This window comes from Ciona robusta, chromosome 8, assembly GCF_009617815.1.
Source record: "Ciona robusta chromosome 8, ASM961781v2".
NCBI classification, from domain to species: domain Eukaryota; kingdom Metazoa; phylum Chordata; class Ascidiacea; order Phlebobranchia; family Cionidae; genus Ciona; species Ciona robusta.
This window is the reverse complement of record NC_143242.1, coordinates 1,939,346-1,954,822: the sequence shown is the minus strand read 5'-3', so window position 1 is coordinate 1,954,822 and position 15,477 is coordinate 1,939,346. Positions and strand designations below refer to the sequence as shown.

Sequence of the window (15,477 nt, the reverse complement as noted above, 5' to 3'; positions counted from 1 at the left end):
TTTGTTTTAGATGCACAAGCATATTCATTTCTTGTCCCAAACTCAAACTCACCTTTGATCATTTTGAAGTTCTTTCTCCTTCAGGATTTGTAACTGCTGGTCTTACAACGGCCATGCAGGTTTAATAGGCATTTAACACTTTTTGACATGAGCTACATATATACAACATTACAGGTGTCAGGTTCGATTCGAAACTCGGGCACACAAACCATCATGCCAAACCCAACAAGTGGAGTGCTTGACCTGAAGCTGTCTTTATATTTATCACAAGACGTATCCAATTTGTCATTTTCAGCTGTCCAGATAGATTCAGGTTTTTAACTTTTATACTAATGCAAATATTTGTTCTGGTGTGTTATCTGTTTAATGTATCGGTCATGCTTTTTGGTTTTAACTTCTGCATGTTCACTTTATTATTACTTTATGTTTTTTTTTTAATTTAAAAAACTATTCTGACTTTCACTTTAACTGAACAAACAAAATAAAGTATTATTAAACACAATTTACTTTGCAGGTTTACAATTCCATCCATCCAATGGAGCAAAATTCAGCTCCCCACTTCTACCTGGAGCTTCTGTTTCGTTTAAACATGCATCACTTGACCTTCATGTTCCAACACAACTCTGCATCTCACCTCTTTACGTTGTTGCGTATATTACATCAGATAATAATGGCATCGCGTCAAGTTATGATAGCAGATCATTCCCACTAAAAGTTAGTAATTTTTATGTTTATAGTTAGTAATGAAATAGATAAGCATATACATGAAAGTACAAACATATATAAAAGACACTTAAATATTAGTTTACTCATTTAATGTGTTCCACATATAAATATTAATAAAATTTAGGAATAAATAACCCACAAAATTACACATATGGTATGTCATAAGTAGACTTCAGCTGTATAAAACAGAATACATGTTTTAACGTCTGTTATTGCTTTTTAAAGATAAATGATTTACATTTATTGATACATTTTTAAAACTGCATTTTAGGTATTTTGTAAACCAGGAACGTATGAATACAGTCTTGCTAGTTTATCAGTGAATGCAGATGTATCAGCTGAGCTACAACGATTAGACGCTGAACCAACGATTGCAAAAGGCGACCTGGAAGTTACCATTGTCTCTGAAGTTCGACCTTCGCTAATTGACAACAGCATATTGCAGGTTACTGATTTAAAATTGTTGTAACTTTTGTTGACATGCCATGTAAATAACATGACCCTAAACCTAAAGTGTAGACAAAACGAAAGCTACTTTTTCGTTTATAACTTAGTTGCTGTTTTACAGTCACTTGACGATGTAAAAGAAAATCGAGCTACAATTCGTTACTACCTCTCCTTTGATTCTGAGATTGATAATAAAGACATAGAAATACCAGATGATTACCGACTTTTTTCTTCCTCTCTCACTGGAACTCCACTCTTTATGTCTCGTCATATTTCCTCTGATGTTCATGTTATGTTGAGCTCAAAATGGAATTCGCAGAAGATGCTTTTGGAAGTTGAACATCAGTTTCATTTAAAGATTGAAACGGCAAACTTAGATTACTGTGGAATAATATATCTCATTGCAGAGATGGATACTACTGGACCAACCACTTCTTTAATCACTAAACATAAACTCTTTACCAAGGTATTTCCTTTTACCTGTTAAATATGCCATGTCCATGTAGTATAGCATAGTTGTATTCGTTCATATGCGCAATATATATATTCATTTGATTGGGTAACTTGGGTAACTATGGGTAACTATGGGTAAAAACTTATATAAGAGTTATATACAGTTAAGTTTAACCATTTAACCAAGGTTCTTTTCTCATAGTTCAACTATACATGCTCTTATGATGTGTTCCAAATCCAAGATCGTAAAGTTGAAGTATCATGGGTTCAAGTCCCTCTTCGTTTAGCTGTGCCCAACCTTGCAACTTTTACGTTAGCTGTCACATCTTTATCATCTGATATCAGCAGAGAACTAGATGATGCAGAAGATGGATCTGCTCACGTGCTGTTTCGCGTGACGTCATCCAGTGACTTTTTAGGAAAAGAGAATGTTATAAACATTGCGGTATGTAGGAAAGGATCAGGGCATTTTATATTTGCTAAACATTGTAATATGTTTATAGAAGTGGAACTTATTCAAGCTTTATGAATAGATTACCTATTTAAAGGGCAGTTTACCGCAGCAGTGTACAGAACAATCTTTCTTCATCAGTTTCAACTGGTGCATGCAAAGTAATTAATGACAAATTTAGAATTTCTCCTCCAAGTTCAAACAAGTTGTGTAACTTGTGGTAAAACACAAAATGGTGTTGATAAATAATGTCCCTATATAAAGTTCTACTAAATAAGTACAAAAATGCTTAAATCCTCGCTAAGAGTTTTTTAACAAGGCAGTTCATAAAAATGAAGCTTTTCAACCTGGGCTCACACAACCAAACCTTTTTAGTTAATGGTCTACAGTCATGTTTGTGCTTTTTCAGACTATAGATGAATCGTGGATCATATCCCCTCCATTATCAACTGGATTCAAGAAACAAGCTACAAATGTTTATGTTGCACGCGGGTATATTGTTCTACCAGAAAGTAACCTATGCAGGCTGCAGGTAGAATTAAAATTAAAAAATCTGAAACTAATAATAATATTAATTTATTGAAAAAAAACAAGGGATTGTAGATACTGAGAGTGATAATTTAGGTGACTATTTTCAGTTTTTGTTTATTAAAAATATAAAAGTAATGGTTTAAATTTATTATTCATTCATTTAAAAATAAAACAGTTCAAATTGTTACATTAGTCAACCCAAGATATTTTTGAAAATGGCTCATGACATAATGTTGTGTTCTTATTTTTTTTTAAAGAGCAATGATGTTGAAAAGGTTGCTTTTCTCCCATTTACAGAGGTATATTCACCTGGAAGTTATTCCTGGCAACAGCGAGAAGATTTCCAGTATTCGGTTCGCGCTGACACAAAACAATCGTGCAACAGCGCTTCTAAGTGTCAGCTGTGACGTTAGTCGACACATAGACTTGGTTCCACAATTTAGAATTTCAAAAGCTGATTCTGCTACTAACACGGGCATACATTCAACTGATTTAAACTTTTTCTTCAACTTAGATGTTTCTGTCTTTTTCACAGACTCAAGGTGTGTATTGTATGCTTTCTGAACTGTTTTAACTTTTTTACAATCCAAGGTATAAATTTGATTATTTTTTTATTTATTCTTAGCTCTAACATCTTATTTCTTTTGTGCAGTTATGCCATGGATGCCATCAAAGACTCAGTTGCCGGGAACACCCATTTTGATTTTATGTTCTTTACAAGTTCATCTCTTATCTTAAAACGAAGTGGTGCAAACCCAATCGCATATTTCAAATCTGCCGACAATATTGCCGATCTTCAAAAGGCAATTAAGTATAGTGGAACCATTCTTTCTTTAAGTGGAAAGTTTGCTGTACAACAAAAATATGCCGTCAAGGACTGCTGCAAAGGCAAGCGTTTTTGTAAATTGCAAACATATTAAACACATAAAAATAATGGGAACCAATGGTAGATTTTATTACTCCAACATATCTAATAGTTGTATCCTCTTTTTTTGCAGGAGATTCAGACCAGCAATGTTATGTTGGTGTTTGGATTGATAGCACTATGAATATTGATGAAGATGGTTTCAGTGGAAAAGTAAAAAAACTATATTTTTAATCATAATCTACATAACCAAACTAAAATGAACCAATTACACTTAGCAAACATTACAGTTCTTGTATACAGATTAATAAAGGAATATATCTCTTTAATTCCACTAAATACTGTTTTAATCATTTTTTTATTATTATGTGTTCTTATAATTATTAGCATCTAATGTAACCATGTTTTTTTATCAGATAATGGAAAGGGATGAATCCAACAACTTTCTAACAGCACTGATGCCATTTGACTCCAAAATTTGCTTGGTCAATCACACCTACATAACACATTTCAGAGCCTCCAATGCAAATATATTGGGACAAGTGTTTCACAAACCTAATGACAACAGCTTCAATTTTTCTCTCTCTGTCTACTCTTATGTAGTAGCTTCTCATGCCCAAAACCAGTTGCCTATTTCACAATCATTTTCCATCATGATCTATGTCAAACCGGTTACAAGTCACCTAGATCACCCTGTGCATCATCATACTGTAATTTTACAACTTGAGCATATTGCTGACAACTATTATAGCGGTGAATCTATGTTCCATCTAAGTTTGCCTTGGAGTCATAACCTTTGCGATCAAACACTTCATATCAATGTGACTATTGCTGAACCTGGTGGTGTGAATGGTATATCTTCAGTCACAAATGTACATACCAGTTGTTTGGGTAATGTGGTGCAACTACAAAGTTTAAAGGTAAAATACTAACTTAATATTTGTTTTGATTTAAATAAAAATTTTAAACTATAGTTTTCATTTCAAATTTAATTACTAAATTTTTTATTTAGGTTTCAGCTGGAAGTAATATCACATCTGGCACAAATCAATTTCTATTCAACCCTCTGTTTTCCTATCCAATTTTAATCAGTGGAAACATGTCGAACCATGGACTGTACCCTGTTCCAAGTTCTGGCTACAAAATTTCAGTGCAAGCTCATGCCAGTGATGCCACGTGTACTTGGCAAGTTGCAGAGTTTGAACATCTACCACAGGTGGAACTACAACCACAGAAAACTGTCAACACTGCTTTCAATATTAACTTCTCTGCTGATGAATGTGTTTGTCAAGAATTCGCTCATCATTCAAAAGCAACAATTTCTTTCACCCTACATAATAACTTGAATTTGGCTTTACCCTACACACAGTCAACAACTGATGTAATAGTTGATATAAACTGTATGTTGGTTCCAATATTACCAGCTTCAGCTTTCGTCATCATTCCTTATGATCTTATCCCTGTGTCAGTCTGCTTCCAAAATAATGTATGCGATGACCAAACTTTAACAAGCATAACCTGGACTTTAGACTCAGAGAGTTTGATGTTAAACACCATTGCTGAGCTAAAGTTTCCAGAAATTCAATACCTTCCGGAAAAATACCGAAAATTTGAAAGGCAAACATATGCCCCTACATCCTATTCATTTTCGTTACGATCAAGTGAAGAAGTATTTGAGCAAGAATTAGAGCCTATGGTTCTTAATGTGGGAACAGCAAGTGGTGGAGCAACTTGGGGATTAGTGGAGTCCAATACTGTAAGATTCAGGTGAATTAATCAGGGTTGATTTACTAGTCATGTTGGCTTTTGTTTGTACCACATTTTAATACCAAGCAAACCAATTTTAAAACCTAATTTTTATCTTCATACTAGTAATTTAAAATAATACCAATAATACCCTTATTTGATTCTTCGGTTACGGTAGCGATGATTTAGAAACGTTTTAAACCCAAAATAGTATACAGCTACAAAACTTAGGTTAGTATAACACGCTTTCAGTTAAAAACATATTTACATTTGATCAAAAGAAAGTAAGCTTGGTCCTACACTTGACCCATTGAATGACCCATTTACGTTTAATTATTATCAAGTTAAACTTCCAACAGAAACAAAAAAACACAACCTGTGTAGGTATTCTCTGTTTTATAAAAAAACACTTAGATATATTTAAAAATCACCTAAACAGTTTAAACCTCCAACAATCTGTTCATTATAGAGAAGAGAAATCGGTTTCACTTGACCTTTCAAACCTTTCAAGTTTTGGTTATCTTTGTGGACGTCCAGTGATCTTAAACATGAAAATGAAACTACTTGAACAGAACTCATCTAAACTTGTTGAAGTTGACAATACAAATAATGAAAAACATTTTCAAATTCTATCTACCTGTACACATGATGCTATATCAGTTTTTGGAGGAAAAAATACTTTCACATCTTCCCAATTCCCAGTTAAACTATCATCAATTGGCAAGCAGGACGTTGAAATTAGTCTGAACCTGTTGCTTGCCGATGTTTCTACTTTGACACTGCAACAACTAGCAAGTGTTGTTTCTTTTCAAGGCTTTTTATCTGATGATGTATTTTGGGATGATACAGACACTGTAATTAGTGATGACACCGTAGTATCTTTTGGAAATTTTGAAGGTGACTATGTACAAATAATGGAATTTTACCACCATCGTATTTTTCTTATTGGTAAAACAAGCTGATAAGTAGCATGCTAATGTTCAACATGCTGCACATAAGCAAAATATTCTCCATTTATATTTAGCATACATTTATTAACGGGAGTTATTTATGTTTCTTGATCTGCAGAAATGAACTCCTTATATACAAACTACAGACAATTTTCAGTTACTACTAGTGTAACTCTGCACCCTGTTGCCATAACTGACTGTCAAAACACCAAATATCTGATTATACTTGCAAACCCCACAAGTACGTGGCGAGAGTATAAATTGATGCAAGAGAAAGTCTTAGACAACAACTATGTTGTTTTCCCTGCAAATTGTGTTAACCAATCAACTGAACTTGAATTGAGTTTTAAGGATGGAAGTAATCAAATTACCATTGCAAATAGTACAGAAAATTTAGAAGTTGAAGTTAAGGTAACAATTTTAATTATTTTGATCAATGTTTTGTGGTATAGTTTTTTTTCTAAAATTTTAATTCGATTTAGTATACTCTTATAGTCATTGTGATCATGTTAATAGAAAGTTATTTTGGCTACTAGAGTGGTTAGAGTTTTCAACATGTAACCAAAAGATATCTGGTTCAAGTCCAAATTATCACAGACACAAAAACGATCCAAAAAGTATATAAATAGTAAATCTTGAGCAGAAATGTCAACAATGTTATATAATCTGACAGTTCCCTGTCATTTGTTATTCATTCAAATTGCTGAAGTGTTTATGATTTTTTTATTTATTTAAGTATATCTGTTTACAGGTAACTCTGAAACTGACCTCTGTTTTAAACCATCTTGATAATGGAATCATATTTTCAATTACTTCTGGTTTACATGGGTTGGATGCTGATCCTTCTAGTATTGACTTGAGTGAAATACCTTCACAAAACATTGCTAGAAGTCAGTTTACGTATGCGAGTACACTAAACAACCATACATTAAATACTTACAATGCAGATATCACTGTTGTTATCAGGTTAGTACTTTGTATTAGTGGTAAAACAACTGTGAATTCCGTCTTTTTATATAGTTTAATTCCGTTTTTTCTTATAATATTAATTCATGTAATCGTAGAGAAATATAAAAAAAATTCTTACTGTATTCTAATTATATTGTGTTATTACAAAGCTATAAAATATGATTTTTTTATAAAGGGTAATCGACAATGATCAGAACCAAAAAGTAAAAACACAATATATTTAAAAATAGTTAATGTTGTAAATTTAAGGTTTATTTTAAATGAAATACAATTTCTGTTTTAATTTTTTTTTCATCTTGTTAGATCGAGTATTTTAAACCAGCATTGTGGAAGAATGCAACTTTATATCCAGGTCTCTTCTTCAGGCAGTTTAATGGATAAAAACTTGGAAAACAACAGCATTAAAAAATCGGTAATATATAAACTAATTTTTAGTTCAAATCATAACTTGAATTGAATGTAGGTTCTTCTACTTTGCCCTGAAGATGTTTATGGCATTGGTGCAACAGAATGGCAGATCCCAAAAGAAATTACGGAAAACCTCTCTGACAAATTAAGTCTTAATGTATCAATTCAAGTAAAAAGTGTTTTATTTATAGTGTGTAAAAAAATCTGATATTTTTATTTTTTGAAAGGTGTATAATGTAAAGAATGCTAAGCTGGTTAAACCAAAGCTCAGATTTAAGTTGTTTCTGCACACCACTGCTAAATTTAATGCAGTAACTGCTGTAGAAGTGGGACCGCTATCATACAGGTAAATTCTTCTTATTTTGATGGTAGATTTTCAGTTAGGCACTTACTGATACATTGTGCTGGCCAGAGTTCATACCAAACTACTGCTAGACACAATACCTGCTACTTGTGTTCAAGCTTCTGGTCAAGAATGTGTTGCTCTAATGTATTGAAGTTTACCAAATGCCAAGAAAAAAGCGAATTTTTACTTGCTCCATTGTAGAAATCAACTTATTAACTTATTTCTAACTTAACATTACATTTATTATTTCAGCCAGTATCTTTCCACTGTTTCGTCTCAAGTTGATGCAAGTATTTTGATCAGTGACCACTTTGTGCATGCGGTCAAAAATATCAATGTAAACTTTACTGTAAGTCTTGTCAAACAAAGTTAAAATAATTAAAATTCTCTTTAAACTTGTTTTAATATATAAAGAACCCATTTATTACATATTATGACGTTATAACTTTTTATTATTAATTTTAGGTACCAGTTACAGCTGAAATATGTGGCTTACATCCTGGCTATGTAACTGTGGTTGTGCATGGGGACTCTGCAGCAGAATATGAGACAATCACCCAAAATAATTTTGCAACTACTGTTATTAATTCAACAATATGGAATTCCTTGTGCTCGGTAAAAGATTCCAAGCCAGCCAATGGGATTTGGTTTGCTCTGGATTCTGCAGAAGTTGCTTTGGTCCCTGGAGAACCAGGTAGTTATAATACACAGTTTTTCATTTATATATTTATTTATAGCGTGTTTTATCGACTGATGTTTTGTGGTTAATACCCATTTCTTCGTTGTTGAAATTAATACAGTGTTCGTTGTTGTAATCAAAGGAGTAGACTAAACTTATCTTTAAAGTTAAGTTAGAGTATTAATTCAAATAAATCAAATTAAATTAATTTCAAATAAAATCAAATCTAGGTGAAGACTGTTTTTCTAAGACATATTCAACTCTAAGACATATTTTTTCCAGACCTTTTTTTACATATTAAATTTTTAATTACCTATATTTGCACCCTTACTACCTTTGAAATAATTTTTAATAAAGAACCACCCCTGTTTAAAAATAACAAATTAATTTATTTTAGGAAATTCTTTGGAATATCGTTCATTTACATTCAATGTTGGGTTTAGTATCGTCCGTAATGACAGTAAACTTGCTGCTTCCTCTATAGCTCAACTGGACATAGTTTCTCAGTTGGAATTCTGTCTCACAGATCACAATGGAAAGTGTATTGACCATCAGTATTCAATACCCTTGACAATGAATGAATATACATGTTAGTTATAAACAGATTCATTGTTTTAGTAAATTTGATATTATTTGTTTTTTTGGAGAAAATATTCTTATTTCTGCTCATAGACGTATCTGACCATAAAACATGATTTGTACAGAATAGAACATTTTGTGGTAGTTTTACAAAAAGTTAATTTATTGTTGTCAATACATGTTTGCAGTGAATTCAGCAAGTTCGTTTTACGCTAATGGTTATGACTACAATATCGACCGAAGTCATTCATTGTATGAACATGCTGATGATTTGTGCAGGTAAGAAAATGGGCATGTGTGGTCACAATTATTTTATCAATCTAAAAATGTCTTTTATCACAGAAACTTTGGCTACAGACTTGCCATTTTAAAAGACCCTGCTTTTATCCCTGTTTTTGCATGGTATGCTCATATTAATGGACTTAATAGAAGGATATGGATAGGTAAGTCACTCAATCATTCAACTGATATTATAAAGTATGTGGAAATGTTATGCAGGTACGGACTCTGTGTTGAAATATGGTGATTGGCTTTGGCAGGATGGAACTGAAGTTCTTTTACCAAGAAAATCTACCTACACACAATGTAAGCAAAATAAAAAAACATTAAATAAATGAACAAAATCACAAATAACTTTCTTTTAGCAAATATATTGGAGGGGTGGAATAATGGTCAACCAAACCTGTATAGTGAAATATATAATTGTGGAGTTATCTTATATCAAAGCAGCACTGAAGCAGCTCTTGAAGGTTATGTTTGCTATGCACAATTGTATCGTCTCTGTCAAGGACCTTTTCAAGGTTAAAACTAAATTTATGTTATTTTTATTCCAATTTACCAATGTTTTTTTTTCTTTTTCTCTTTTAACTGTTAGTATGTTATAGCACCTGTGTTTGATTGTACTTTCTGCTATTTTATTTATTGAAAATTATTTTTAACTTTGTCAATGTAACCATACAGACAAAACAATCTTTAATATATATACCTATTCCTATTTTTACCTCCATTATTAACATTTTTTGTTAATAATTTTACAACCTTTTCATAATTGTTAAAAAAGGGACACTATTCCCCGATAACTTGTTTTTATTTTGTAGCAACGAAATCTGCGACTTTTTCTTTGACAAAAAAACAAGTGTTTGAAAGATGTGGTCAAAATGATGCCAAAGTAAAGGTTTCATTTCGCAACAGAAGTAACAGGAAAGGAATTATGACTTCTAAATTGGTTACAATTCCTAAGTTAGATGATGCAATCTGTGAAGGTTTGTAACTTAAAAAATAACTTGTTTGAATACACCATTGAATGTGCTTTATTTATTTACTGAGAGTTCAGTAGTACTTGATCTAGTCCCTTTTTTATTACGATAATTCCCCCAAAATTATAAAATCTTAGATCGAAAGAAATCACATTTATTTTGTTTCTTGCATCCGTACTTATTTTCGAACAAATGCAACAAACTATTGATATGATAATGTATTAAATTGGAGCTTGGTAAAATACATTTAAGAGGTTATCAACTAGAATCTTAACCTTTCATGGGTTGTGTTATATTTATAGGTTTTTGTGACCTTCGTGTAACTCACTTCTCAATGGAAACAAATGGAACAAGTTGGATAAACCTAAAATATTCACTAAGTGCTCAGATTATTTTTACTAACGATGTAAGTTAATTTGTTAAAATGTACTTAATGGTCGAGCTGGTTTGTAATCCTATCAAAAAGTTTCGTTTTTTAAAATTAGTCAGGCTTTGCCTGTATCCATTTGAATTTGAGTCAAAGAATGTAACTTACGTAATCCTCATGTGGCCGGAAACGACAGTCGTTATAACATAGGTATTCATACACCTCGTACCAGCTTACTAGTTACAATGTATGTTACTTTATAGAGAATTTTTTAAACAATTTTTGTATGGCTGATAATTTGGATTTTGGACAACCCATTAGTGACCACTGGGTTCGAGCAATCGTCGTAAATGTCTTGCCGAAGGACACGTACGCCCATATTGATCGTAGGGACGAGCCTTGAATTCATTACCTGTGGGTTAAAGGCAGGTGCATTAACCACTTTGCCACGGCGTCAGACAATTTTCATTATTACTGGCAGTATGAACTATTCACTGGTTTGTGTTGCCCGAGGCAGTTTTCGTGTCCGCCTCTAACCTAGAAGTTACCAATTCAGGGCTCGTTGCGGCTATCATTGTGAGCGTATGTGTCCTTGGGCAAGTCATTTACCACTGTGTTTTTCTCCAACCGCGAGTAATCAAACAAGTTACATTTATTCATTTAATTAATGGCACTGAATATCTTTAGAAACCGTTCTTAATCTCAGGTTTACTTTAATGAGTTGGGATACAATGCTCACATTGTTATGTTAGCATCTGACCATAAACCCTTCCTCTCATCTGCTTTAATTGAACAAATTAAATCAAATCTTGGAATATCTAAAACTACTCTCATTACTACAGGTTAGTAATGGTTGTAACCTTAATTATTACATTTTAAAATAAATCTTTTTTTTTAAATAGATGTAAACTTGTTGTACTTAATGTTCTAAAAAGAGTATTTTGATAAATATTTTAAGGTTTACAAAGCATCGTTCTAGAGGGTTGCAGAAAAATGTAACATTTTACTCTAATTTGATTGCTTTGTTATCTTAATTAACATTTAGTTCTGACTGCTTTCGTCCTTAAACCAACTCTTTTTATTTTCACTCAACATTACAATTTTATATTACCAGGAATATATCAATTACCTGTTATGCTAAACCTTCAGCAAGATTATGAGCTACGTAAAGATCGGTATACACAGGAAAAAAGCTTTGCTTCAAGCGAAAATGTTAATTTAAATGGAGACCTTAATCTAAAGGTAACAAATATTTTCTCTACCGATATATACTACTTTTGGTTATTTAGTATTTCTTTTGTATTTTAGTAAAATTTTTTTGCATGTAGTGTTACACAAATTCCAATTCTTTGAAGGGGAGCAAATTTATATACTGTGCCCCTACGAATTAATGTTTTTTTTTTGTAAGAATATTTTGTACTGGATGTCCACCATTGTACATGTAAATAGCTTGTACAATTCTCTATATATGTATCAATGTATTTAAGAACCTAAACACAAACCATTAACATCTTTTCAGGATTACATTGACAATCGGCAATCAATGTGTGGTAGCTTTGTATATGTGACAGTGATAATACTTCCAAATATTCAAGTTCTCGGCAATGAGCTGGACACATACAATAATTCAGACAACACAGCTTCTTATAAACTTTATTTCCCCTGCCCACAGTCTAACATCTTGAAACATAACATTTCTGGATCAAAAGAAACGCAAGTTATTTATCCAGAGGTAAAATTGTTATAAAAATATTTTAACTTTTTTTGACACGTTGCTTATTTATTAGTTGGAATCTAAGGTCTCACTGACAGTCAATGTAGAAAATCAATATTCAGATATATCGGCTTTTCCAAAATTCAGCCACTTTCGCTCTAAAACTGCTATAATTGTCTCCAATGCCCACTTTACACTAAACCGGACAAGGTAGGAACTTTTTGAGTTAAACCCTTACAACCTTTACCTAATTATGTTCCTTACAGCCTGTCTTGTCATCATATCAGCAAAGTGAATCAACTTGAATGCTCCTACAATTTGCTCCCAAACTCAGATATTCGCTTGCACAACAATCATGTAGAACATTCTAACTCTTCAAAACAGTTTCATGTTCTAGCAAGTTTCAATATTACCCGAAGCATTTGTCAGACAGTGAAACAGATATGCCTTGTACCAGTGAATTTAGTCCTAAACAGCGAGGATATCGTCCTAAATCAAAGCTTGTGCATTCCAGTTAAAACAGATACTTCTCTTTATCCAGTGCCAACCCAAACACATCACAATTGTGGTAATTTCACAAATTCTGGCACTTTTTGTCTTACGAAGTCAACATTACCAAAGGAACATGGGATTTTAAAATTCTGTAAACATTCTATCATCTTGATGAATGATTCATTTTCATGGCAGCCTTTATCATACAACTTACGCAACTCAAGTTCGGAAGTATTGTTGAACATTTCTTTTCTAAACTTGGGGCAGTCTTTTTCATTTAGTGACAACAACATTTCATTTCAGCTCTTTGCTTCTCCTACGAAACTCAATGGTAGCATTAATGGCATTGCAATAACAAACAAAACATTTCTTCCGGTTCAGGAACTTGCTAACATACATCCTTGGTTTGAATATGGGGATCTTCTTACAGTTGGTCATCTTAAAATAAATGTTTCTTCATCAGAATGCCCATCGTGTTTAACTTCAAGATATTTCTGTGTTGCTCTGTATGTTGGTTTACAATTCTCCAGCATGAGGTGTTCAGAGCCTTTGCATGGGGTTGGTTTTTCATGCACATGTGAAGCAAAAATGACTGTAGAGTCCTTGTTATTTCGAAATAATGTTCTTAGTATCAGCTCACTGTCTGTAACTCAAGTTGAATATCAAGCTATGATTCATTTCCATTCACCGAAAGAAACATCACTTAGTGCTTCAAATATAACCAACAGAACTTTTACATTAAAAACCTCAAACAGTCTAACCATCAAGAACATAATCACCAATGTTGTAATGCAGCGCTCAGATGAAATGGAATCATACAGTTGCTACAATGGTGTACAGTGTACATTGTATGGAGGTTATTTCTTTGTATCTGGTTTATTGTATTTGAAGCCAAACTCCAGTGACAACTGTAAACTACATGGCATGCACAAATTATCTGCATCAATTTCATCAAGTCTAGGAAGAGGTAATTCACAGGCTGAATCATCAGTATTAATAACTGGCTCTACAGATTTGAAGCTTGTATATGGCAATATCTCTTATCGTATACATAGCAATGGTGTGCTTGAGCTGTCTGCAGTTGCCCATACTCAGTATATAGGAGATACGATTCTTAAATCACTTCCTAAGGAAAGTTTTATTCAACTACAGTTAGATCTGTACAAGGTTGCAGAAGATATGACCAACACCGCTTCAACTGCCGTTCTCTCATTATCACCTACATGTAATGAATATAAATGCAAGACAGGCATATCAAAGTTATACCCTGGACAAGTTGTTACAATTTTCCAAACTTTTTATGTATTTTCTGGTAAGATTAAAAACCTTGGCTGCTTGTCACCTCACCATTGGATGTTAGTTGCCAAAACATCTAATGCCTATGATCTACCACTGGAACAATGTATGTCAAACAATGTGATTAGGCTCCCCTTGCTTACTGAGAAGCTTAATTGCTCCAATGTTCCAACTACTTTGCAAGATAGCCTTGTTAAAGCACATGTTATTCCTCTTCAGATAGGACTTACTGTACCTAACCCACCAAGATCATTATTTCCTGCATTTCGAAATGAATTTTTAGTTGAAATAGACACAATGATAGAAAAGAATAAAGTTAGTCCTGATCTGTTAGACCTCTACTCTATAACAGGACCAACTAGCACAAATACTCTCAACATAACTGCTCATTTTAAGCTAACACAGACAAGCTGTGAGGACGAATCCTGCAAAGATATTTTCATTGGATCTACTTCTTTGTTTCACAATGTCAACAAACTATTGTTTGAACAAAATTCTGTAAATTCAATTCAGAAATTCCAAACCGTGTTAGAACCGAATAACATCAGAATGTGTGGTTGGGTTTATCTATCTTGGTCGTTCACTGTATCATCTACCAACAGACGGGTTATACAGTTCCAAGTAAAAGATGCTTCATTGCCTGATAAATCTCATCTGACATACTTGTTGTGTTCAGAACCATATATCTCTAGTGCTGGATTTACTTTGCGCCATATAACATCAATACCTCTTATATCATACGAGCATTTTGAAAGATTCAAATTTGAAGCGAGGCTTATTATAAGCACATCATCATGCAAACCTGACAACTTAACAATTAATTCACCTCATACAACTTTGTTAACAAACGCAAGTTCAGCATTTCCAAAACTCTCTCTTACATCTTTACAAACTTTTGAATATCCACCTTCGAGTTTCTTAGCTATTAATCATCCAGGAATCCACCATCTGGTAATCGCTCAAGCTGAATTAGAGGTTTTACCTAAATCTGATGGACGATTCTTGTATGTTCCACTGTTTATTAGATGTGGACCTGAGTTTTTAAAAGTTGGAATAATACCTGGTGAAACTTTTAAGACAACAAGACCAGCAACACCTACTTTTGAAGTTACAAGATTTAGTTTGTTGGAGGGCACAAGTCTAACACATAATCTTTTAGGTAAATATGACCATTATTTTGTATTTGACTTCTAGGTATTCGT

General features: G+C 33.0%; 1 protein-coding gene across 1 annotated transcript in view; it reads left to right on the top strand.

Moving 5' to 3' along the window:
• Window positions 1-15,477, top strand: part of LOC149732141 (uncharacterized) — a 52,259-nt gene that overhangs the window by 10,453 nt on the left and 26,329 nt on the right. The window contains exons 24-55 of the mRNA XM_089882206.1: window positions 11-119; window positions 175-313; window positions 515-714; window positions 998-1,171; window positions 1,295-1,639; window positions 1,829-2,071; window positions 2,487-2,609; window positions 2,906-3,150; window positions 3,261-3,496; window positions 3,607-3,686; window positions 3,890-4,393; window positions 4,486-5,240; window positions 5,689-6,116; window positions 6,288-6,580; window positions 6,921-7,135; window positions 7,442-7,550; window positions 7,602-7,715; window positions 7,774-7,892; window positions 8,145-8,241; window positions 8,358-8,586; window positions 8,969-9,160; window positions 9,339-9,429; window positions 9,493-9,593; window positions 9,649-9,735; window positions 9,795-9,950; window positions 10,248-10,412; window positions 10,709-10,812; window positions 11,480-11,615; window positions 11,888-12,015; window positions 12,293-12,505; window positions 12,561-12,697; window positions 12,754-15,434. Coding sequence (XP_089738332.1) covers window positions 11-119; window positions 175-313; window positions 515-714; window positions 998-1,171; window positions 1,295-1,639; window positions 1,829-2,071; window positions 2,487-2,609; window positions 2,906-3,150; window positions 3,261-3,496; window positions 3,607-3,686; window positions 3,890-4,393; window positions 4,486-5,240; window positions 5,689-6,116; window positions 6,288-6,580; window positions 6,921-7,135; window positions 7,442-7,550; window positions 7,602-7,715; window positions 7,774-7,892; window positions 8,145-8,241; window positions 8,358-8,586; window positions 8,969-9,160; window positions 9,339-9,429; window positions 9,493-9,593; window positions 9,649-9,735; window positions 9,795-9,950; window positions 10,248-10,412; window positions 10,709-10,812; window positions 11,480-11,615; window positions 11,888-12,015; window positions 12,293-12,505; window positions 12,561-12,697; window positions 12,754-15,434 — 8,948 coding nt within the window. The remainder of the gene's footprint in view (window positions 1-10; window positions 120-174; window positions 314-514; window positions 715-997; window positions 1,172-1,294; window positions 1,640-1,828; window positions 2,072-2,486; window positions 2,610-2,905; window positions 3,151-3,260; window positions 3,497-3,606; window positions 3,687-3,889; window positions 4,394-4,485; window positions 5,241-5,688; window positions 6,117-6,287; window positions 6,581-6,920; window positions 7,136-7,441; window positions 7,551-7,601; window positions 7,716-7,773; window positions 7,893-8,144; window positions 8,242-8,357; window positions 8,587-8,968; window positions 9,161-9,338; window positions 9,430-9,492; window positions 9,594-9,648; window positions 9,736-9,794; window positions 9,951-10,247; window positions 10,413-10,708; window positions 10,813-11,479; window positions 11,616-11,887; window positions 12,016-12,292; window positions 12,506-12,560; window positions 12,698-12,753; window positions 15,435-15,477) is intronic.